The sequence below is a fragment of the Lissotriton helveticus genome, chromosome 1_1, assembly GCF_964261635.1.
Source record: "Lissotriton helveticus chromosome 1_1, aLisHel1.1, whole genome shotgun sequence".
Lineage (NCBI taxonomy): Eukaryota > Metazoa > Chordata > Amphibia > Caudata > Salamandridae > Lissotriton > Lissotriton helveticus.
The window spans coordinates 1,740,394,695-1,740,421,925 of NC_136057.1; the positions used below are offsets into that span (position 1 = coordinate 1,740,394,695).

Genomic DNA, 27,231 nt, shown 5'->3' on the forward strand with positions numbered 1-27,231 from the left:
TTATTGCTTTTTGTTCCAACTGTTCCTTTAATCATTTACCTTTGGCACTGGTGTATCAGTTTATTGACAATGAAAGTGTGCGCCTGGATTCCAGCGCCTTCGTGAACCTGCACGACCTGTTACCTTCTCACAGTGCTAAAGTTAGCTCCTTTCCCCTGGTGTCTGGTATGTGAAGCTTTTAAGCTTCAGGCTGCATTCTGTTTTTCAACACAGTCTTAGTATCCTGTACTGTAAAGTTGCATAGCTGAATGCAGTTCTCTCTGTAACCCCTACTGGACTTTTCTTCCCAAGCAGCCCTGACTTTTTTCCGTTCCAACTTAATATCAGCAGAGTCTAGAGTACTCTGCATTATGTATAGGTTCCCTCGAGTCTCCCTGCTTAGTCACTTTATCCTAATGACCCTAAAGTTTTTGCATTGCCTCTCTTTAGAATACGTTTTTATAAAAAACATGGTTCACATAATCCTTTGCTAGTTTACTACTTAAGTTTCTCACTTGTTCACAGTGCTGGTGTTTTTTTCCATTGCAGCACTTGAACTGGTCAGTGGGGTCTCCACCAGAAGCTGCTCAGGCCCTTGTGCTCAGCTATAGCTGCCGAGGAACTAGTCGTGAATCTCAAAGTACTATTTTTATTTCTTTTCTACATTGTATTTCTTGCATGCAAGATGTGGACACCAGCTCGGCGTATTCTGCTCTCATAGAGGTAATGTGGTAAATACTTAAACCTGCTAGATAACGGAGCAAGGTTAATTCCACAGAAAAATGTGTTTTTCCCAAGCAGTTTGATGTCCATTAATAGTGGAGACAACAAGCAAGGGCCAGTCTTGGTGCGAGCATCCAGACCCAACCTTACATACCATAAAAGATTCAATTCTCTTTGGGGAGGATATACAACCGTGTGTGCTGCACCATCAAATGTTCACCAACCAGACCGTTGTTGTTGACTGTGCAGGCTGAGACGGACAGCTTCAATGAAGAACACACTTTAGATGTGGCTGAAGATGTGATCTATGGACCCATAAGGTTATCTCCATGAGACGCACAACTTCCTTAATAAAAAGAGCTGGGTCATTTTCTCAAAGTTGTGACCTGCATCGCAAGAGGTAAAGCTGAAGCAGGCATCTTCACAAATTACTGGCAGTCCCAACAAGAAGGGAGGAGCTGAGCCTACATCTAGCAATGTGAGAGGAGTATTTCTAAGGGCTGAAGCTGCTCAGGATTTCATCACAGCAGAAAACACCCTCCACATCCTCCTGGGCTCAAGAAGCACAACCTTTTAATGGCTGTGGTCAGCAAGACTTTTCATTTCCCCCCGAAGACTCCAAGAGTGTGCGATCTTTCCTCAGGCTTTAGAATCTTAACCAACCCAAGAGAGGGATCCTATGGCTCGGTTTATGAACAGCTACCATGCCCCAAATCCTCTGCCAAATACCCCCTCCCCCTCCCAGTGTAACCCAGAGGTCCATTCTCTAGGAAGGCACGGGTGGCCGGAAACTCACGTCTTGGTAGTACTCTAGCATGCTCTGCAGGACTTTCTTCAGGTTGCTTATCTGCAAGGAAAAGAAAGAAATTTAGCATCATGGTCCAGGTAGGAGATTAAACTTTCAGTTTATCATAACAGTTTAGTGACAAAGCAGAGCCACCGGGATCTCCATCTCTAAGGCATGGTTTAATCAAATCCTGCAAATTGCATGCTAAGTTTGGCGATTTATCATTAAATATTTGCCCCCAAAGGCAACCCAACCATATCGTTAAACAAGTTGTGCAAAAAGCCAATCAAAAGGGTGTGCAACATGCCAGCAGACAAAGAAAAACTGAGCATGTCATGCAACCCCCAGAAACACATGTATGGGACGGGACATAGAGTGTCTAGTTGCTCTTCGGTGCTCTGGCGAAGAGGGAAGGTGGAAACCTTAGAGAAAAGCTGTGCTTTCAGTGCTCTGCATAGGGAAGCCTTAAGGGTGGCACTCGGCTCTAAAGGACAGAATACCTTACCGAAGAGTTCGGCCTTCAGCGTTTTCTCAAGGTTAGGCCTGACTTGAAGGCAGTCTCAATTTAGCTAGGGTTAAGGAGGTTAATCCATCCAGAAAACAGTCAGTTCAATTGGTCTGAATCAACTGCTCTGAAAGTGCTATATGGAGACAGTTTAAGCTGCTCTCTCTCTATATGGCACCCACAACAAAACAGACTGGGTATTCATGTACAGTATCTAATTTTAAGTGCACAGTAGCACAATTACCTTAAGTCTCCAGTTGTCGTCCGCTTCCTCTTTTATTCGCAGCAACCAGGCCTCGTTGAACCACATTGGATCTCTGAAAACAAAGAAAAGGCAGACCGGTGACTTACACTAACCTATGCGAATTCGTTCTACTCAATAAAACAGCCAAATCTGGTGATCACCCTGACTAATAGGAATGGAATAGTCACAATACCACCCGACATGTTCCCAGCGCTCATAACTGATAAAGCAGCTCTTGAGGTCACATGCATGAGTGGAACAACCACCCGCAACAAGGCGCCCCTCAGTGAAGAAGTCTAGATCTACTTCGATTATCAATGCCACCCCCACCCCCCTTTCCCCTTTTTGGGAACAGTACTGCAACCAGTGCAGCTCTGCTAAACCCTCTCCTAGAACACCCTGTGCAGACCTGCCCTCACTGTGCATATGTTGCCTATGTAGATCTCCCCTGGAGGGGTACTGCATCTAGTGCCATGCTGCCCTCATTTGGAGCAGTACCGCCTATTGAAACCTGTGCTCTGTTCACAGTGTCCCACTGGAGAACAAACTGTCCCTTGCACCTAGGAAGATGCCCTGTCATTGTCGCTCATCCTAAAATAGAGTTCCCATCTTAAAAACTGCTGGATTCTTACATTTTGTGGAGCACATGTGCTATGGTGAGCCCTCCGGTCAGGTCCTGGTACGTGGCACATGGGCAGGGCACTTGAAACGTCTGCAGCTGCAAAAGAAAAGCAGGAAAACATGAACAAGTTAGAAATATAGAACGTTTACACACATGTGTAACCCACTGTTCTCCCCATTCTTTGTGCCGCCCACCAATTAATATTTCATATGAAAATATTTCCTTCAGTCCTGCACACCAGAGTCTCCTCTCACCCTCATGCACCCCTTTGCCAAACTAAGGCCAAAGGAAGCAGAAGAGACAGTCACTACTGGCAGGCACAGAAAGTTGCAGCCAATACCCTCTGAACCCCATTGTTTAAAGACTGGGATGCAACCTCTAACCGAGTCTCCAGGGAACCTGGAGGGATAGCTCAGCGGGTTAGCAACTCGGCAGCATTTACGTGCCCGTGCTCAAGTTTGAATTCTGGCAGCTGCAGGAACCAACACGGAGTTGGGTAATGGGTACTGTCATTTACAGCGCTTAGATACCCAGAGAGTGAGCGAAGTACAAGGCCTTTTTGAAGCTGAAACTCGGGCAATGTCACAGATCAGATGTGGCGAGAGGGCAGGGTTTGATAGTACAGGCCTGGTTAAGATTCAAATCCAGTTCACCCACTCTTCGGCCAGGAGTCCTTGCTGTGGCTCAGGGCTCTCTGCACACACATGTTGCAAGTAACGTGGACAATTTAATTTAGGAACTTCTGCCCCCTCTTCTCAGACAGTTTCCTTCTCCATCCCATGGCGCTCCGGGGACAAGCAGCAAGGTATTCAGAAGGAGGTGAAAGTAGTGCAAAACAAGAATATTGCTCAACCAATGCTGAGACTGCCTGACCCAAGTTAGCTTTTTCACCCGCCCCAGCCGCGCTACGCGCTGCCCTCCAGGTCCTGGCTGCCCACCACCCCTCATTCCTTTCCCCAGTCAAGTACAGACTCAGGGGGTGAGATACAGCTGCAGTTTATTAACAGTAGATGACAAACATGGGTCAGAAATCATCCTGACAGCCATTGATCACTATTACTCGCCATCAATCATGCGCCGAGTTACTCAATGGCTCTTTAGCTGCATCATACTGTAATCCCCTGTATCGCCAACTAACAGCCCTATCCTGCCCTATCCTGCCCTACTCTATGACCTTGCTGTGTGTGCTACTGCCCATTGTGATGAGCTGCAAATGTTAGGCTTCCCTTGCTACCGGTGTGTGGCATCAGCGGTCCTCTGCAGCCATGCTGGTGCTGTTCTGCAACCCTCCCTTTAGGTGCTAGCAGTTGCCCCTCTCAGTGTCCATTGCACGAGGCATCCCAAAGACTACTCTCTCTTCCATGCCAGCTTATCAGGCATCCTACCGAGCTATTGCTGCAGCAGGTTAACTGGTGCTGCCCTGCCATACGGTCGGTGGTTTCACTACCACTGGCGGCTCACCCTTTCCATGCTTTCAGAGTCTTAGTAGGTGCATCTGAATACCTCGAAAGCCACTGCGATGTTCAGGATGAACATGTTAATGCAGAACCCCCGATAGATGAATCCAATCAAGTGAAGTCAGGGACCTGGAGGCTGGTTATTCTGCCCAAAACAAATTCCCAACCCATGTCCCTGCAGAATATACTCTCCTGGACCTTTCAATTGTGCCTTGGTACACTTCCCCTCTCCACTCAAAATGGTCTATCATTTCTGACCACACCACATTTGCTAGACGTACCAGCCTGGCAACATCTATTAAAGCCCCTCCTTTTGTCTTCTAGAAGCCTTCATCTGACCTGAGTTGTCAGGTCATTCCCCACAGATGGAACACAACAGCATCTGGCTTCAGACCAGACTCTAGAACGTCAAACACTGTTAGCAGCAGTTGTACCCATCTCATTCCTGGCTTTCCAAGCCATACTAGCCTTGTAAGGCTCACCCACATGCCCATACATTGCTTCCACAAACTTGACCAACACTGAGTCTTCTTGAAGCATGAGGGCCGAACAGCCAAACCATTTGTGTGTACGGCCGCCCCTGTGACGAGAGAAAGAAAGCTGGGCCTCAACACGTGATAGGTCTAATGTATGCCTTGAAGGCATTGGACTTCCACCTGCCCAGCCTGCTTATGGCTTTCCCACCAGTGCTGTACGCCACTACTGATGGCCCAATGCAGAAAGAACAGGTACCAAAAATGCCAAGCTGGAAAGCCGGCTTCACCCAGGGCCCTTCTTAGGAATACTGCAAACTGAAACGTATTTAGAAAAGACAGATCCGCGAGTACGAATAACGGCGACTCGCCTGGCAGTCTCAACCATGCATATTCAAACAAGCCAGCCAGTCTGCCGCCGAGGCCAATCAATCTATCCGGGATCATGCTCCCATGGCCTTTTGGTCCATTTTTCATCACCCAAGTCTGATCTCCATGTAAGCATTATCCATGTGGAGGTCGCGCAAGCAGAAGTAAGCCATGTCTGTTTCCGTCCTGTAGGGGGGCACTATTTCTCCAACACTGTAAGCCGCGAAGAAAGCAACTATCAAGGACACTCGGATTAGCGGGTCTGTGCATATCCTTGGTATCCGCTGCTGAATCACTCCAAAGTCTTTAGGTAGCCTGTCATCCGTAACTCTGCCCTACATGTGCGACCAGCCACTCGTCGCCCCTTTTCAGCGGATGGAGGTGTCGGATCACTCTCCGCTTGAAGTTTCATGAAATTTGGCTCTATTTTATTTTTTTTTTTTTTTTTTTTTTATGTTTTTTTTTTTTTTTTCTATATTATTTTTATTTTTTTTTTTTTTTTTTTTTTTTTTTTTTTTTATTTTTTTTTTTTTTTTTTTATCCTATTTTTTTTTTTTTTTTTTTTTTTTTACTGGCTAGCGCTTTATTCAATGGCATGTCTAAGCCCGTTCTGTTATCTCCCAGTGTTTCTTTGGGAAGTGTGTCATCTTTTGTTTTGCCTGTGACGCCAGCTGCCAAAACCTGGCCCATTGCCAACGAGATGGGGACTCAGCCATGAAATTCTCGCAGATCTGTAGATGCCTAGCCGCCAGCAAGCCAAGTGACGCAGCAAGCTTAATACCTTTGGGCAAGACGCTGAGCCACTGTGTGATTGTCAGACCACAATGTCTCCTGCTTATTTCCTACCCTTTTCCACCAGAGCAAGAATGATCTATGGTGAACAGCTTCAGCATCATTATGTTTTTTGAGATACCCTTCTCGTGCTGGGCACCATGCCACACAACTTTAAGTGCCCATTATTGTGCCAAACCCTTTACACACTGCTGCATCCATGAACAGTTCCAGTCGCGCCAACGTCACCCAAGGTTCCCTCTAAATAACTGTACCATTGAAATCAGCTAGAAAATGTAGACCTAATGTGAGGTCTGGTTTCACTTCTACTGTCAGTCTCAACTGATGGTGCTTGTTACTTAAGACCTTCGCTAGCCCGGCCAAACTTTGCTAAAGCTCGGCCTGCTGGGATTACTCTCCCTGCAAAGTTCAACTTGCCTAGCAGCAGCTGCAGCCCCTTTAAAGTGGTATTTTTCTGTCTACCATGCTCTGGATCTCCTATGAAAAGTCCAACACTTTTTCTCTAGGCAACCTACACACGCTCTCGACTGAGTCCAGCTAAATGTCCAAAAAGGTGATTCTAGTGGTGGACTCTTGGTCTTCTCATGTGCCAGCCAACACATTCCCAACTCTTCTGTCAACCGCTCACTGCAGTCCAGGAATGCTTGGCATTGGCTGGAACTGCCTTGCCTACAAACAAGTACTCTAAGAAATGCAGCTTACCACCCCCTGGATGTATATCGTGCAGGGCCCATTCAATGAACGTGCTGAATGCCTCAAAATATGCGCAAGAGACGGCTCAGCCCATGGTCAAGCATTTGTCAAAGTAACAAAGCCTGTCAAACTTCAAGCCAAATAAATGGTAACTGAGCTAACTGGTAGCAGCCCGAACACCCATTCTATAACCTCTTTTGCCTCGAGGACGGTTATAACTTACTTTCCTATAATGCATCCTTTCACTGGTTACCCATTCCCTGCTGCTCAGCCAGTATGAATGTGATGTGTTTGTGGAATGTTAGAATGCTTGATGAGGGAGTGGAAAGCTGGAGTGCCAGGTGGAGTGGAGAAAGAGACAGTTGGAGTGTGTGGGTTGAGCAGCAAGGATGCTGCTCCTGGTGGGGCACAACTAATTAACTACCATCATGTAATTAAGCTAATCAACCTCTTACTTACAATGTACCTCATGGCTACCTCTGGACTTCGTTTGGATTACATCAAGGGCACCCTCACTGCTGTCAATTGCATAACCTACTGATGCATAAGTGAGTGAGCAAAGGTCTTGCCCCAGCCCATTGTGGACAGAGGCCCACCGAAATATTACAAATGGCGTATCATTCTGATCTTGCCCGCTTCTTTCTGGTGGACCAGCCCTAGAGGAGATACCATGACGTGCTCCAGCGGAAGGTGCCGAAACGGGCCTGCCTAGCTGAATCTCGTTGGCTATTTTTTGCCTCGCTGGTGCGCTGTGCTCTTCTACTAACTTGAGTTTCTTAATAAGGTGCTCGCTCGGAAGGTCACTGCAGGGAAGAATGAAGCTCTCCTCGAAGCCTCTTGCTCAGGGCTTTAAGTGGAATAAAAAACGGGGGGGGGGCATGGGGGGTTGTCTCTCAAAGGGTCGTGGCGAATGTAATTGAGAACGTGGCTTAAAAACACGTAAACTAAAAATCTGTGCTTAGCAAACTTTGCCGCCCGACTTGTATTTTTCTGTTTCGGTCATTGCATCCAGATATATGATACAAGTAACATCACACCTACAACAAGTCAGGACTATTGGCTTTGTCAACGGTTGTTAGCAACCACTGTAAGCAGCAACTATGGCTTGTACATAATATTGAAAACGCTTCCACTTAAAGTCCTGGCGACACCACAACAATGTTGCTGCTCCCGAGTTTCAAAAAGGGATGGGAAATCCAGGGAGAAAATGACTCTTTAAAGGATTTCCCTCCCCCTACAATGCTCACCTGGCATGACGTCATGCCGTAACTTCTCCACTAGTGAGCAGTGTGAACACAGATGTGCCTGCTGTCACTGTAGTCCAGAAAAAAGAGACCGCCTGTGCCAGGGCACCAAATAGAGCACCATAGAGCCCTGTTTCGACCCCCCCTCCTTTAAACAAGCATTGGCATAGCCAATTAGTCTCGCCATTGGAACCTTATAAGTGTTTAGCCATACAACAGTTGATGTTGTTGCACCAAGGATATTGTACTGCATAACGAAATACTTATAAGGTTCCAAAGTTGAGAAGTATTGGCTATGCCAATGCTTGTTAATACAGTGGGTGGGTCTTCATTATGGTAGTGCACGAGGCAGGTCAGGGTGAAATTATAAATCGGGATAGTTGTACTGAAGAGCCTCTATTGTTGCCTCAGCACTGACATACGAGTTTATAATGCAAGTGAGGATAAAGGTGCTTTGTAGGAGCTCTAGGGCATCGCAGATGTCTCAGTACACTAGTGCAAGATGCAAATTAGGATAGAGGTGCCTTACATGAGATATTGGTGCATGGTTCAGTTCACTATAAATTACGTTGTGAGAACCCGGTTATTGCCTCAGAATTGGTAAACACTGCAAAATGCAGGTCAGACTAGAGTTGCTCTGGGACAGATCGTTCATATTTCAATACTGGGATAAAAGTGCATGATACAAAATAGAAGGACATTGTGAAACAAATAAATGGACTTTACTTGAAAAATGATAATAGTGGATGAATGTATTTTATAAAGTACACCATAAAAAACCAAAATCAGATTGTTAACACTTATTACATTGAAGTTTGCAAATGCGAAATAGACAACTTCCCCAGCCCTTCAGCAACGACACAACAGCAACAACTCACCTTAAAAGTATTAAAAAATAAAATGAATACACACACTGGACTGGGCCAGAGTGCTATATCGAGGCTACTTGCGAGTGTCAGATTTAAAGTTAATGTTGAAGAGGGAGAAAGGCGTGCGTGGTGGAGAGGGGAGACAGGAAAGGGGTAAAGAAGAAGGGATCAGGAAAACAGAGCTATAAGGGGGGCGCGGGAGACATGGAAAGGCATGCTAAAGAGGCGGCAGGAAAGGAGTGATTAAGATGGGGGCAAGGAAAAGTTGGCAGAGAAACAAGTTGACAAGAGAGAGTGAGGGTGGAACAGGCAGGGGAGCAAGCATGCACAAGAGCTCTTTTCAAGCACTCTGGTTCACAAAGGACAAAACTAATCCAAGGTTTAACATGTCAGCACACCCAACAGAAAAGAAAGCAGACATCTTATGCAGAAAGGGGTACACAGCACTGGACTATAGTGAAAACTGGGCTGTCCTTTGTTCTTGACACCCATATTCTACCAGGTCTCCAGCTTTGTATAAGTTTTCCATAATAATACTTAGCTGTGTCAGTGTCAGGTGCCTACGAAGTGGTGTTGTCTGCATGTGCGTGTTGTGTGTGGTAGAGATGGTTTGTGAGTACCATTTTGTGTGTGTGAGATGACCGTGCTTTGTAGCCCTATGCCTGTAGTGTGGTGTTTCATGCATGTGTGGTGCGCTGTCTTGTGAGTTGTGCATTTTGTAGACGTATGAAGTATGCATGTTAGAGTGTGTGTTGTGGTTGGTGGAGAGTTTGAACCCCCGGGCACCCATCCCCAGATGAATGCGCACAGACAACTCTTAATAATTATACAGTATTGGACTACATGAGGTTACTTACAGATGAAATAGCAGGGGACGGAGCGAAGAGCGAATCAGTCATAGGAGCTCTGATAGCGGTGTATAAAAGGAGGGAAAGGACAGCGTACTGTGACAATCAGTGATAGGCAAGGCTCAGGGAATGCGGTGCAAGGGAAAAGTGAGGGCTCGAGATGTCCGCGGTTGTCGGATCCATGGAGGGGGCCAGGTCAATGTATCGGATGTGAGGAACCGGTGGGCAATGCAGGCTAAAGGGTATGACAAGGGAGGAGAGCCTGGGCAAGGAGGGTGATGTCGAGAAAGCCGGAAGAACCAATGAACCGGTGGCACCCAATGTGAAGTACGGGGGGTATGAGCTGTGCATGAGACTGTAAGTGGCGTCCAGGTGGACAGGGAAAGGGAGACGATGAGGTGCAGGATGAAGGAGCTTGGTTGGGAAGTGCTCATGGCGGTGGGTGCACTCTCGACCGGGTGTTGAAACCGGAAGGAGCCGGTGGATGACAGCAGAGTCCCCGGGAAGTAGTGGCATGGGGCCGAGCGGTCAGGGATGTGAATGAGAACTGACACACAGGCTGTGGGAGAATTGATTGAAAGAGCCTGCGTTGGCAAGTGTAAGTGCCAGTTAAAGTGCCAGTGGGAGCAGGCGGCTGGTGGTGAAAGGCCATGCACAGCAGTAGCATGTGGGGACAATAAGGCACAAGATCCCTAATTAAGAGTCTACTGACTCAGAGTAGGTTTCAGAGGGTGGTGCAAATCACAGGTGCCGGCATCAGTAAGGCAGTGTGGACGGTGCTGGTGCTTGAGTCGGAGGAAGATAAGGACTCGCGATAGGTCACGTGGGCAGGATGAGATTACAACTAGAGGGGGATGGTACCGGGAAGATTAAGGGAACTGCAACCTGATCACAAGTGGGGGAGGTGTGCTGTGTCTGCCTGTGTAATTTGAAGTACTTGTGCTGGCCACCGCCTTGCGGGTGCGAGCAGTGGCGGCGTGAAAGCCATATGTTTGCAATTAGCACGCGCGTTGCTGCTCGCTCCAGCAAGGTGGATTCCAGCACAAGTTTGGGGAAAAGGAGCAGACCGATGGCTAAAGGCCCTCCTAGAGCAGCGCATGCGGGCTGACTAGGCAAGACCTCAAAACTGCCGGTGCTCAGCACCGATGATACGAGACCCGGCCCACTTAAAGCCCTGCTCTTGCTAACAGTTGTGCATCCTCCGTTTTGTGGTAACCATTAAGCAGCTGCTGTACGCAAGCTAAGCAATGAGTGTGGTGCCAGGTACGTATCCTTCTCCCCTTCCCATTTCCTCACTGTCGCTGCTATTTTCTGCTCTACTGTGTTTTTTCTTTTTTGCCCCTCACTCAGTGTGTGAGCCCCTCCACAATTCCCTCAGGCAAGTCGAAACTTACAAGAGGACTCCCCCGCTCGCCTCTTTTTCATTCTCTCTTCTCAAACTTACAGCAAACAGCAGCCCCCCTTTGACAGTCCTGTTTCTGGTGTATGTTTTGGACCACACCACTAATGGAACCCCTCCTGCTTCGGATCAGGCCCAGCATCCTGAAAAGTAGGATCTGCCTTGACTGCACCTTCCCTTGCGGCCACCATTATGTGTGTGTAACCTGCTGGATCCTGCGAATCCACTTTATGATGGGCCCAGTTTCCATCTTTTCCATGCAACCGTCATCAGGTTTGAGACAAGCATCTCCTTCATACCTGCGTCGAGCAGGGCACAAGTCCTAAATAAAGAAGTGGGGGCCTGGAGGGGACGCTCAAAGACAGGAAGTGACGTCACGACATGAAGTGACGTCACGAAAGGTAAAAACATTTGACCGGAGACGCTGGACCTCAAAAAGGGAAATATAAGAGTCTCATATCATTAAATGTCACGACTAAAAATCTCTTCATTATATTTATCGATGTCTACATAGAATTCCAAGCCAGTTATCAGTATGATGCTGACATTTCGACCCCATATTAATAATGATGGGGTCAGCATCAGGACAGGAGATACTTTATTGCTTTCGAGGATCCATATGGCAACCACAAGGGAGCCAGCAAATATTAGGACGTCAACCCACCTTGACAGCTCACTGATGCGAGTCAAAAAGGAAACAGGGTGCCTCTTGCACCCACCTGTGCTCACACTCGAGAGATTTTATTCTCTGTATTATGTTATCACCATCTACGTGACACTGCGCCTGAATCCTGTATCATGCCATTTCAGTGTGACCATTGTGTACAGCTTATGGTGTACAGCTTTCCCGTTTGAAAGGCAGTCTGTTGCAGAGGTAGGAGTAGCGTGCACTCGTCTTCTGTGCACCATCTGCATTCAGTTAATGGCAAAAATACACACGTTATTCCTCAGCAAGTGCATCTTTGCAGGGGGGACGGCGTCTACCCGGTAAAATAAGTGGGGGGACGCCGTCCACTCGCGTGGTACCCCGACTCGAGTCCTGTAGTCCTGGCGTCTAGCCTCATGAACTCTATGCTCATACAGCCAGAGAGCTGTTTTGCTTTGCAGAAATGTCTCATTACACAAGCAATCGTTTTAAAAGCATGTAGCCAGTTCTATGTAGCCAGTTCTCTATCGTGCGATCTACTCTAGGCTTCCACCTTTCTTTCCTGTCCTCATCCCTTTTAATGTAATTCACCAGGTCCAGCCTGCCTGCTTAATTTCAAGGAGCAAGAATATATCGCTGAATCCCTCCATCAAGGTATGCCCAGACGCAAGTCCCTTGCTCACTTTGCCACTGGATTTAAGCTAGCCTGGCTGATGAGGTGTTACCCCGAAACAAGACCCAGGATGCACTTTTCCGGTCCAGGGAAGACCTGGCTTGGTAGTTCAGGCTGGACTGTTCCCATGAGGTTACAGGGTCAAGACTGATTTGCATAAGGCTAGGTCTGAACTGGGGTGGCGGAGTGAACTAAAGAACGATGATGGATTCAACCCAGATCTGTGACCGGGGTGCCTGAAAAGTTTTGGCGCTTCGTCCATCATCTCCTTGTGTTTGTAGAATCCCTTCCTCCATGTTCTCTCTTTGACGGCTAAAGGGACTAAGCTTGCTAATCCGATGCTGGTGCTGAAGAGCTGTCATGGGACAGAAAGCTTCACCGCAGCTACCAGACTACTGCCCCTTGTGAGTGTGTGAGGGAAGCTTGCAATGCTGTCCGTGCAGCACCGGCTGCTATTGCGTGCGACCCAAACTTGCTCGGGTGCTGCCCACCAGGGGCGCAACTAGGTCTTAATTTCGGGGGGGGGGGCTGACATGGCAAATGAAGGGGCGTGGCTAATGTTAATCAATGGGGCGGGGCTAAAATGTCAGATAATCAGGATCGATTAATGCTCAGGTCAAGCGGAGAAAACATGCAACCCTAAAATTACCCCCTCGCACCCCAAATCCCATTACCACCCTGAACCCTGAAATCATCCCCCTAGAACCCCAAACCCGCGCTGATCCCTAAAATTACACCCTTACCCCCCAAAACCCATACCCACCCTGAACCCTAAAATTACCTCTGGCACCCCATACCCGGACTGATCACTAAAATTACACCCTTGCCCCCTCTAATCCATTACCACCCTGAACCCCAAAATTACCCCCCTGGCACCCCAAAATCCATTACCACTCTGGACCCTAAAATCACCCCCCTGGAGCCCCAAAACTCATACCCGCGCTGATCCCTAAAATTACACCCTTGCCCCCCAAAACCCATCCCCACACTGAACCTTAAAATTACCCCTGGCACCCCAAAACCCATACCCACCGTGAACCCTAAAATTGCCCCCTGACACCCGAAAACCACACCCACCTTAAACTCTAAAATTTCCACTCCCTCACACCCTAAAACCCATACCTGCCCTGAACCCCAACAACCCCATGGCCCCCTAAAAGCCATTACCACCCTAAACCATAAAATTACCCCCTGGCACCCCAATTCCCATACCCACCCTGAACCCTAAAATTACCCCTGGAACCCCAAAACCCATGCCCTCCCTGACCCTAAAATTACACCTGGCACCCCAAAACCCATTACCACTCTGACCCCCAAAATTACCCACGGAACCCTAAAATGACACCCTTGCCCCACAAAACCCATACCCACCCTGAACCCTAAAATTACCCGTGGCACCCCAAAACCCATACCCACGCTGAACCCTAAAATTACCCCTGGCACCCCAAAACCCATACCCACCCTGAACCCCTAAATTACCCTCCTGGCCCCCATACCCGTCCTGAACCCTAAAATTGCCCCCTGGCACACCAAAACCCATACCCACTCAGAACCCTACAATTACCCCCTGGCACCCCAATCCGTAACCCATCCTGAACCCTAAAATTACCCACTAGCACCCTAAAAAAATGAACACTACAAACTTACACTACATTTGCATATTCGGAGGGGACTCTCCTCTTTAGAGAAAGATCCATGGCCCTGTTAACCATTTATCTGGTGAGCTGCGCTGTGGATGTAAATTCCCTACAAGTGCCTGGACTGCAGGGGGAAAGGGATGTCCAGTGCAGGTGAAGCTTTTACTTTGTAAATTAATTCCTGCTGGCGTCATAGCCCAGGGTTTGATGTCTGTGCACTTGTATGGAATACACATCCAAACAAGTGCACAGACAGCAAACCCTGGGCTATGACGCCAGCAGGAATTCCTTTACAAAGGAAGAGCATCACCTGCACTGGCCGTCCCTTTCCCCCTGCTGTGTGCATCTTCCCACTCCCACCCCATGCTGAACACATCAAGTGCTTAGGTGAAATCCCTGCCTTCAGGCAAGGATATCACCTCGGCAACAGGAAAGGAAAACAAGAGGTAGGGGCTGGGGGTTTACTTGATACTGTTCAGAGGCTGGCTGGCTCGGGCTGCTGGGCCTCTCAGAATGCATCAATAACAAGCATTAGGAATGCATTAGGGCTCGGGTTTGTTTTAAGTTAGAGATAATGGCATTGTAAATGGCAATGTGTTTTAGGCACTCTGCCACACTGCCACACTGCCACTCTGCACTGCCACACTGCCACTCTGCACTGCCACACTGCCACTCTGCACTGCCACTCTGCACTGCGCCTCTGCACTGCGCCTCTGCACTGCGCCTCTGCACTGCGCCTCTGCACTGCGCCTCTGCACTGCGCCTCTGCACTACGCCTCTGCACTACGCCTCTGCACTACGCCTCTGCACTACGCCTCTGCACTACGCCTCTGCACTACGCCTCTGCACTACGCCTCTGCACTACGCCTCTGCACTACGCCTCTGCACTACGCCTCTGCACTACGCCTCTGCACTACGCCTCTGCACTACGCCTCTGCACTACGCCTCTGCACTACGCCTCTGCACTCTGCACTACGCCTCTGCACTCTGCACTGCACTCTGCACTACGCCTCTGCACTCTGCACTACGCCTCTGCACTCTGCACTACGCCTCTGCACTCTGCACTACGCCTCTGCACTCTGCACTACGCCTCTGCACTACGCCTCTGCACTACGCCTCTGCACTACGCCTCTGCACTACGCCTCTGCACTACGCACCTGCACTACGCACTACGCCTCTGCACTACGCACCTGCACTACGCACTACGCCTCTGCACTACGCACCTGCACTACGCACTACGCCTCTGCACTACGCACCTGCACTACGCACTATGCCTCTGCACTACGCACTACGCACTACGCCTCTGCACTACGCACTACGCACTACGCCTCTGCACTACGCACTACGCCTCTGCACTACGCCTCTGCACTACGCCTCTGCACTACGCCTCTGCACTACGCCTCTGCACTACGCCTCTGCACTACGCCTCTGCACTACGCCTCTGCACTATGCCTCTGCACTACGCACTACGCCTCTGCACTGCCACTCTGCACTGCCACTCTGCACTGCCACTCTGCACTGCCACTCTGCACTGCCACTCTGCACTGCCACTCTGCACTGCCACTCTGCACTGCCACTCTGCACTGCCACTCTGCACTGCCACTCTGCACTGCCACTCTGCACTGCCACTCTGCACTGCCACTCTGCACTGCCACTCTGCACTGCCACTCTGCACTACGCACTACCACTCTGCACTGCCACTCTGCACTACGCACTACGCCTCTGCACTATGCCTCTGCACTACGCCTCTGCACTACGCACTACCACTCTGCACAATGCCTCTGCACTACGCACTACGCCTCTGCACTACGCACTACGCCTCTGCACTACGCCTCTGCACTACGCACTACCACTCTGCACTACGCACTACCACTCTGCACTACGCCTCTGCACTACGCACTACCACTACGCACTACCACTCTGCACTACCACTCTGCACTACGCACTACCACTACGCACTACCACTCTGCACTACGCCTCTGCACTACGCACTACCACTCTGCACTACGCCTCTGCACTACCACTCTGCACTACGCACTACCACTCTGCACTACGCCTCTGCACTACGCCTCTGCACTACGCCTCTGCACTACGCCTCTGTACTACGCACTACCACTCCGCACTACGCCCCTGCACTACGCACTACGCCCCTGCACTACGCACTACGCCCCTGCACTACGCACTACGCCTCTGCACTACGCACCTGCACTATGCCCCTGCACTACGCACTACCACTCCGCACTACGCCCCTGCACTACGCACTACGCACTACGCCCCTGCACTACGCACTACGCCCCTGCACTACGCACTACGCCTCTGCACTACGCCCCTGCACTACGCACTACGCACTACGCCCCTGCACTACGCACTACGCCTCTGCACTACGCCTCTGCACTACGCACTACGCCTCTGCACTACGCCTCTGCACTACGCCTCTGCACTACGCCTCTGCACTACGCACTACCACTACGCACTACGCCTCTGCACTACGCACTACGCCCCTGCACTACGCACTACGCCTCTGCACTACGCCCCTGCACTACGCACTACGCCCCTGCACTACGCCTCTGCACTACCACTCTGCACTACGCCTCTGCACTACGCCTCTGCACTACGCCTCTGCACTACGCCTCTGCACTACGCCTCTGCACTACGCCTCTGCACTACGCACTACGCCTCTGCACTACGCCTCTGCACTACGCCTCTGCACTACGCACTACGCCTCTGCACTACGCACTACGCCTCTGCACTACGCACTACGCCTCTGCACTACGCCTCTGCACTACGCGCTACGCCTCTGCACTACGCCTCTGCACTACGCGCTACGCCTCTGCACTACGCCTCACGCCTCTGCACTACGCACTACGCCTCTGCACTACGCCTCTGCACTACGCCTCTGCACTACGCCTCTGCACTACGCACTACGCCTCTGCGCTAAGCCTCTGCGCTACGCACTACGCCTCTGCACTATGCCTCTGCACTACGCCTCTGCACTACGCCTCTGCACTACGCCTCTGCACTATGCCCCTGCTCTGCACTATGCCCCTGCCCTGCACTATGCCCCTGCCCTGCACTACGCCCCTGCACTACGCCCCTGCACTACGCCCCTGCACTACGCACTACGCACTACCACTCTGCACTACGCACTACCACTCTGCACTACGCACTACCACTCTGCACTACGCCTCTGCACTACGCACTACCACTCTGCACTAAGCCTCTGCACTACGCACTACCACTCTGCACTACGCACTACCACTCTGCACTACGCACTACGCCTCTGCACTACGCCTCTGCACTACGCCTCTGCACTACGCCTCTGCACTACGCACTACGCCTCTGCACTACGCACTACGCCTCTGCACTACGCACTACGCCTCTGCACTACGCACTACGCCTCTGCACTACGCACTACGCCTCTGCACTACGCACTACGCCTCTGCACTACGCCTCTGCACTACGCACTACGCCTCTGCACTAAGCCTCTGCACTACGCACTACCACTCTGCACTACGCCTCTGCACTACGCCTCTGAACTACGCCTCTGAACTACGCCTCTGAACTACGCCTCTGAACTACGCCTCTGAACTACGCCTCTGAACTACGCACTACGCCTCTGCACTACGCCTCTGAACTACACTACGCACTACCACTCTGAACTACGCACTACGCCTCTGCACTACACTACGCACTACCACTCTGCACTACGCACTACGCCTCTGCACTACGCCTCTGCACTACACTACGCACTACCACTCTGCACTACGCACTACACCTCTGCACTACGCCTCTGCACTCTGCACTACGCCTCTGCACTACGCCTCTGCACTCTGCACTACCACTCTGCACTACGCACTACCACTCTGCACTACGCACTACCACTCTGCACTACGCACTACCACTCTGCACTACGCACTACCACTCTGCACTACGCACTACCACTCTGCACTACGCACTACCACTCTGCACTACGCACTACCACTCTGCACTACGCACTACCACTCTGCACTACGCACTACCACTCTGCACTACGCACTACCACTCTGCACCACTCCTCTGCACTACGCCTCTGCACTACCACTCTGCACTACGCACTACGCCTCTGCACTACGCCTCTGCACTACGCACTATGCCTCTGCACTACGCCTCTGCACTACGCACTACGCCCCTGCACTACGCCCCTGCACTACGCCCCTGCACTACGCCTCTGCACTACGCCTCTGCACTACGCATCTGCACTACGCACTACGCATCTGCACTACGCACTACGCATCTGCACTACGCACTACGCCTCTGCACTACGCACTACGCCTCTGCACTACGCACTACCACTCTGCACTACGCCTCTGCACTACGCACTACCACTCTGCACTAAGCCTCTGCACTACGCACTACCACTCTGCACTAAGCCTCTGCACTACGCACTACCACTCTGCACTAAGCCTCTGCACTACGCACTACCACTCTGCACTACGCACTACGCCTCTGCACTACGCCTCTGCACTACGCACTACCACTCTGCACTACGCACTACGCCTCTGCACTACGCCTCTGCACTACGCACTACCACTCTGCACTACGCACTACGCCTCTGCACTACGCCTCTGCACTACGCACTACGCCTCTGCACTACGCCTCTGCACTACGCACTACGCCTCTGCACTACGCCTCTGCACTACGCACTACGCCTCTGCACTACGCCTCTGCACTACGCCTCTACACTACGCACTACGCCTCTGCACTACGCCTCTGCACTACGCCTCTGCACTACGCCTCTACACTACGCACTACGCCTCTGCACTACACCTCTGCACTACGCCTCTACACTACGCACTACGCCTCTACACTACGCACTACGCCTCTGCACTACGCCTCTACACTACGCACTACGCCTCTGCACTATGCCTCTGCACTACGCACTACGCCTCTGCACTACGCCTCTGCACTACGCACTACGCCTCTGCACTAAGCCTCTGCACTACGCACTACCACTCTGCACTACGCACTACGCCTCTGCACTACGCCTCTGCACTACGCACTACGCCTCTGCACTACGCCTCTGCACTACGCCTCTACACTACGCACTACGCCTCTGCACTACACCTCTACACTACGCACTACGCCTCTGCACTATGCCTCTGCACTACGCCTCTGCACTACGCCTCTGCACTACGCACTACGCCTCTGCACTATGCCTCTGCACTACGCCTCTGCACTACGCCTCTGCACTACGCACTACGCCTCTGCACTACGCACTACGCCTCTGCACTACGCACTACGCCTCTGCACTACGCACTACGCCTCTGCACTACCACTCTGCACTACCACTCTGCACTACCACTCTGCACTACCACTCTGCACTACCACTCTGCACTACCACTCTGCACTACCACTCTGCACTACCACTCTGCACTACCACTCTGCACTACCACTCTGCACTACCACTCTGCACTACCACTCTGCACTACGCACTACGCACTACGCCTCTGCACTACGCACTACGCCTCTGCACTACGCACTACGCCTCTGCACTACGCACTATGCACTACCACTCTGCACTACGCAGTACGCCTCTGCACTACGCAGTACGCCTCTGCACTACACCTCACTACCACTCTGCACTACGCACTACGCCTCTGCACTACGCACTACCACTCTGCACTACGCCTCTGCGCTACGCCTTTGCGCTACGCCTCTGCGCTACGCCTCTGCACTACGCACTACGCCTCTGCACTACGCCTTTGCACTACGCCTTTGCACTACGCCTCTGCACTACGCCTCTGCACTACGCCTCTGCACTACGCCTCTGCACTACGCCTCTGCACTACGCCTCTGCACTACGCCTCTGCACTACCACTCTGCACTACCACTCTGCACTACCACTCTGCACTACCACTCTGCACTACCACTCTGCACTACCACTCTGCACTACCACTCTGCACTACCACTCTGCACTACCACTCTGCACTACCACTCTGCACTACCACTCTGCACTACCACTCTGCACTACCACTCTGCACTACCACTCTGCACTACCACTCTGCACTACCACTCTGCACTACCACTCTGCACTACGCACTACGCCTCTGCACTACGCACTACGCCTCTGCACTACGCACTACGCCTCTGCACTACGCACTACGCCTCTGCACTACGCACTACCACTCTGCACTACGCACTACCACTCTGCACTACGCCTCTCCACTACGCCTCTCCACTACGCCTCTCCACTACGCCTCTCCACTACGCCTCTCCACTACGCCTCTCCACTACGCCTCTCCACTACGCCTCTCCACTACGCCTCTGCACTATGCCTCTGCACTACACACTACGCCTCTGCACTACGCCTCTGCACTACGCACTACGCCTCTGCACTACGCTCTGCACTACGCACTACGCCTCTGCACTACGCACTACGCCTCTGCACTACGCTCTGCACTACGCACTACGCCTCTGCACTACGCACTACCACTCTGCACTACGCCTCTGCACTACCACTCTGCACTACGCACTACCACTACGCACTACGCCTCTGCACTACCACTCTGCACTACCACTCTGCACTACGCACTACCACTCTGCACTACCACTCTGCACTACGCCTCTGCACTACGCACTACGCCTCTGCACTCTGCACTACGCCTCTGCACTACGCCTCTGCACTACGCACTACGCCTCTGCACTACGCACTACGCCTCTGCACTACGCACTACGCCTCTGCACTACGCACTACGCCTCTGCACTACGCACTACGCCTCTGCACTACGCACTACGCCTCTGCACTACGCACTACGCCTCTGCACTACGCACTACGCCTCTGCACTACGCCTCTGCACTACGCACTACCACTCTGCACTCTGCACTACCACTCTGCACTACCACTCTGCACTCTGCACTACCACTCTGCACTACCACTCTGCACTACGCACTACCACTCTGCACTACCACTCTGCACTACCACTCTGCACTACGCACTACCACTCTGCACTACGCACTACCACTCTGCACTACCACTCTGCACTCTGCACTACGCCTCTGCACTACCACTCTGCACTACGCCTCTGCACTCTGCACTACGCACTCTGCCTTTGCACTACGCCTCTGCACTACGCCTCTGCGCTACGCCTCTGCGCTACGCCTCTGCGCTACGCCTCTGCGCTACCACTCTGCGCTACCACTCTGCGCTACCACTCTGCGCTACCACTCTGCGCTACCACTCTGCGCTACCACTCTGCGCTACCACTCTGCGCTACCACTCTGCGCTACCACTCTGCGCTACCACTCTGCACTACCACTCTGCACTACCACTCTGCACTACCACTCTGCACTACCACTCTGCACTACCACTCTGCACTACCACTCTGCACTACCACTCTGCACTACCACTCTGCACTACCACTCTGCACTACCACTCTGCACTACCACTCTGCACTACCACTCTGCACTACCACTCTGCACTACCACTCTGCACTACCACTCTGCACTACCACTCTGCACTACCACTCTGCACTACCACTCTGCACTACCACTCTGCACTACCACTCTGCACTACCACTCTGCACTACCACTCTGCACTACCACTCTGCACTACCACTCTGCACTACCACTCTGCACTACCACTCTGCACTACCACTCTGCACTACCACTCTGCACTACCACTCTGCACTACCACTCTGCACTACCACTCTGCACTACCACTCTGCACTACCACTCTGCACTACCACTCTGCACTACCACTCTGCACTACCACTCTGCACTACCACTCTGCACTACCACTCTGCACTACCACTCTGCACTACCACTCTGCACTACCACTCTGCACTACCACTCTGCACTACCACTCTGCACTACCACTCTGCACTACCACTCTGCACTACCACTCTGCACTACCACTCTGCACTACCACTCTGCACTACCACTCTGCACTACCACTCTGCACTACCACTCTGCACTACCACTCTGCACTACCACTCTGCACTACCACTCTGCACTACCACTCTGCACTACCACTCTGCACTACCACTCTGCACTACCACTCTGCACTACCACTCTGCACTACCACTCTGCACTACCACTCTGCACTACCACTCTGCACTACCACTCTGCACTACCACTCTGCACTACCACTCTGCACTACCACTCTGCACTACCACTCTGCACTACCACTCTGCACTACCACTCTGCACTACCACTCTGCACTACCACTCTGCACTACCACTCTGCACTACCACTCTGCACTACCACTCTGCACTACCACTCTGCACTACCACTCTGCACTACCACTCTGCACTACCACTCTGCACTACCCCTCTGCACTACCACTCTGCACTACGCCTCTGCACTACGCCTCTGCACTACGCCTCTGCACTACGCACTACGCCTCTGCACTACGCACTACGCCTCTGCACTACGCACTACGCCTCTGCACTACGCACTACGCCTCTGCACTACGCACTACGCCTCTGCACTACGCACTACCACTCTGCACTACGCACTACCACTCTGCACTACGCCTCTCCACTACGCCTCTCCACTACGCCTCTCCACTACGCCTCTCCACTACGCCTCTCCACTACGCCTCTGCACTACGCCTCTGCACTACACACTACGCCTCTGCACTACGCCTCTGCACTACGCACTACGCCTCTGCACTACGCCTCTGCACTACGCTCTGCACTACGCACTACGCCTCTGCACTACGCACTACGCCTCTGCACTACGCTCTGCACTACGCACTACGCCTCTGCACTACGCACTACGCCTCTGCACTACGCACTACGCCTCTGCACTACGCACTACCACTCTGCACTACGCACTACCACTACGCACTACGCCTCTGCACTACGCCTCTGCACTACCACTACGCACTACGCCTCTGCACTACGCCTCTGCACTACCACTCTGCACTACCACTCTGCACTACCACTCTGCACTACCACTCTGCACTACGCACTACCACTCTGCACTACCACTCTGCACTACGCCTCTGCACTACGCACTACGCCTCTGCACTACGCACTACGCCTCTGCACTACGCACTACGCCTCTGCACTACGCACTACGCCTCTGCACTACGCACTACGCCTCTGCACTACGCACTACGCCTCTGCACTACGCACTACGCCTCTGCACTACGCACTACGCCTCTGCACTACGCACTACGCCTCTGCACTACGCACTACGCCTCTGCACTACGCCTCTGCACTACGCACTACGCCTCTGCACTACGCCTCTGCACTACGCACTACCACTCTGCACTACGCACTACCACTCTGCACTACCACTCTGCACTACGCACTACCACTCTGCACTACCACTCTGCACTACCACTCTGCACTACGCACTACCACTCTGCACTACCACTCTGCACTACCACTCTGCACTACGCACTACCACTCTGCACTACCACTCTGCACTACCACTCTGCACTACGCACTACCACTCTGCACTACCACTCTGCACTACGCACTACCACTCTGCACTACCACTCTGCACTCTGCACTACGCCTCTGCACTACGCACTACCACTCTGCACTACGCCTCTGCACTCTGCACTACGCCTCTGCACTACGCACTACGCCTCTGCACTCTGCACTACGCCTCTGCACTACGCACTACGCCTCTGCACTACGCACTACGCCTCTGCACTACGCACTACGCCTCTGCACTACGCACTACGCCTCTGCACTACGCACTACGCCTCTGCACTACGCACTACGCCTCTGCACTACGCACTACGCCTCTGCACTACGCACTACGCCTCTGCACTACGCCTCTGCACTACGCACTACGCCTCTGCACTACGCCTCTGCACTACGCACTACCACTACGCACTACCACTCTGCACTACCACTCTGCACTACGCCTCTGCACTCTGCACTACGCCTCTGCACTACGCACTACCACTCTGCACTACGCCTCTGCACTACGCACTACCACTCTGCACTACGCCGCTGCACTACGCACTACGCCTCTGCACTACGCACTACGCCTCTGCACTACGCACTACGCCTCTGCACTACGCACTACGCCTCTGCACTATGCACTACGCCTCTGCACTATGCACTACGCCTCTGCACTATGCACTACGCCTCTGCACTACGCACTACCACTCTGCACTACCACTCTGCACTACGCACTACCACTCTGCACTACCACTCTGCACTACGCACTACCACTCTGCACTACCACTCTGCACTACGCACTACCACTCTGCACTACCACTCTGCACTACGCACTACCACTCTGCACTACCACTCTGCACTACCACTCTGCACTACCACTCTGCACTACCACTCTGCACTACCACTCTGCACTACGCCTCTGCACTACGCCTCTGCACTACCACTCTGCACTACCACTCTGCACTACCACTCTGCACTACCACTCTGCACTACCACTCTGCACTACGCACTACCACTCCGCACTACCACTCTGCACTACCACTCTGCACTACGCACTACCACTCTGCACTACCACTCTGCACTACGCACTACCACTCTGCACTACCACTCTGCACTACCACTCTGCACTACCACTCTGCACTACCACTCTGCACTACCACTCTGCACTACCACTCTGCACTACCACTCTGCACTACCACTCTGCACTACCACTCTGCACTACCACTCTGCACTACCACTCTGCACTACCACTCTGCACTACCACTCTGCACTACCACTCTGCACTACCACTCTGCACTACCACTCTGCACTACCACTCTGCACTACCACTCTGCACTACCACTCTGCACTACGCCTCTGCACTACGCACTACCACTCTGCACTACGCCTCTGCACTACGCACTACCACTCTGCACTACGCCTCTGCACTACGCACTACCACTCTGCACTACGCCTCTGCACTACGCACTACCACTCTGCACTACGCCTCTGCACTACGCACTACCACTCTGCACTACGCCTCTGCACTACGCACTACGCCTCTCCACTACGCCTCTGCACTACGCACTACGCCTCTCCACTACGCCTCTCCACTACGCCTCTCCACTACGCCTCTCCACTACGCCTCTCCACTACGCCTCTCCACTACGCCTCTCCACTACGCCTCTCCACTACGCCTCTCCACTACGCCTCTCCACTACGCCTCTCCACTACGCCTCTCCACTACGCCTCTGCACTACGCCTCTCCACTACGCCTCTCCACTACGCCTCTGCACTACGCCTCTGCACTACGCCTCTGCACTACGCCTCTGCACTACGCCTCTGCACTACGCCTCTGCACTACGCCTCTGCACTACGCCTCTGCACTACGCCTCTGCACTACGCCTCTGCACTACGCCTCTGCACTACGCCTCTGCACTACGCACTACCACTCTGCACTACGCCTCTGCACTACGCACTACGCCTCTGCACTACGCACTACCACTCTCCACTACGCCTCTCCACTACGCCTCTGCACTACGCCTCTCCACTACGCCTCTCCACTACGCCTCTGCACTACGCCTCTGCACTACGCCTCTGCACTACGCCTCTGCACTCTGCACTACGCCTCTGCACTACGCCTCTGCACTACGCCTCTCCACTACGCCTCTCCACTACGCCTCTCCACTACGCCTCTGCACTACGCCTCTGCACTACGCCTCTGCACTACGCCTCTGCACTACGCCTCTGCACTACGCCTCTGCACTACGCCTCTGCACTACGCCTCTGCACTACGCCTCTGCACTACGCCTCTGCACTACGCCTCTGCACTACGCCTCTGCACTACGCCTCTGCACTACGCCTCTGCACTACGCCTCTGCACTACGCACTACCACTCTGCACTACGCCTCTGCACTACGCACTACCACTCTGCACTACGCCTCTGCACTACGCACTACCACTCTCCACTACGCCTCTCCACTACGCCTCTCCACTACGCCTCTCCACTACGCCTCTCCACTACGCCTCTCCACTACGCCTCTCCACTACGCCTCTCCACTACGCCTCTGCACTACGCCTCTGCACTACGCCTCTGCACTACGCCTCTGCACTACGCCTCTGCACTACGCCTCTGCACTACGCCTCTGCACTACGCCTCTGCACTACGCCTCTGCACTACGCCTCTGCACTCTGCACTACGCCTCTGCACTACGCCTCTGCACTACGCCTCTGCACTACGCCTCTGCACTACGCCTCTGCACTACGCCTCTGCACTACGCCTCTGCACTACGCCTCTGCACTACGCCTCTGCACTACGCCTCTGCACTACGCCTCTGCACTCTGCACTACCACTCTGCACTACGCCTCTGCACTACGCCTCTGCACTACGCCTCTGCACTCTGCACTACGCCTCTGCACTACGCCTCTGCACTCTGCACTACACACTACGCCTCTGCACTACGCCTCTGCACTCTGCACTACACACTACGCCTCTGCACTACGCCTCTGCACTCTGCACTACACACTACGCCTCTGCACTACGCCTCTGCACTCTGCACTACACACTACGCCTCTGCACTACGCCTCTGCACTCTGCACTACACACTACGCCTCTGCACTACGCCTCTGCACTCTGCACTACACACTACGCCTCTGCACTACGCCTCTGCACTCTGCACTACACACTACGCCTCTGCACTACGCCTCTGCACTCTGCACTACGCCTCTGCACTATGCCTCTGCACTACACACTACGCCTTTGCACTACGCCTCTGCACTACGCGCTACGCCTCTGCACTACGCCTCTGCACTACCACTCTGCACTACCACTCTGCACTACCACTCTGCACTACCACTCTGCACTACCACTCTGCACTACCACTCTGCACTACCACTCTGCACTACCACTCTGCACTACCACTCTGCACTACCACTCTGCACTACCACTCTGCACTACGCCTCTGCACTACGCCTCTGCACTACGCACTACGCCTCTGCACTACGCACTACGCCTCTGCACTACGCACTACGCCTCTGCACTACGCACTACCACTCTGCACTACGCACTACCACTCTGCACTACGCACTACCACTCTGCACTACGCACTACCACTCTGCACTACGCCTCTCCACTACGCCTCTCCACTACGCCTCTCCACTACGCCTCTGCACTACGCCTCTGCACTACACACTACGCCTCTGCACTACGCCTCTGCACTACGCACTACGCCTCTGCACTACGCACTACGCCTCTGCACTACGCACTACGCCTCTGCACTACGCTCTGCACTACGCACTACGCCTCTGCACTACGCACTACGCCTCTGCACTACGCACTACGCCTCTGCACTACGCACTACCACTCTGCACTACGCCTCTGCACTACCA

At 52.8% G+C, this 27,231-nt stretch overlaps 1 protein-coding gene across 3 annotated transcripts in view; it reads right to left on the reverse strand.

Annotated features, from left to right (window-relative positions):
- The window catches only part of HOOK2 (hook microtubule tethering protein 2), a 406,674-nt gene that overhangs the window by 299,641 nt on the left and 79,802 nt on the right, over positions 1-27,231 (reverse strand). For all 3 annotated transcript variants that reach the window (XM_078689227.1, XM_078689226.1, XM_078689228.1), the window contains exons 2-4: positions 2,871-2,956; positions 2,239-2,311; positions 1,499-1,549 (exon numbers count right to left, since the gene is read on the reverse strand). In XM_078689227.1, coding sequence (XP_078545353.1) covers positions 1,499-1,549; positions 2,239-2,311; positions 2,871-2,956 — 210 coding nt within the window. The remainder of the gene's footprint in view (positions 1-1,498; positions 1,550-2,238; positions 2,312-2,870; positions 2,957-27,231) is intronic.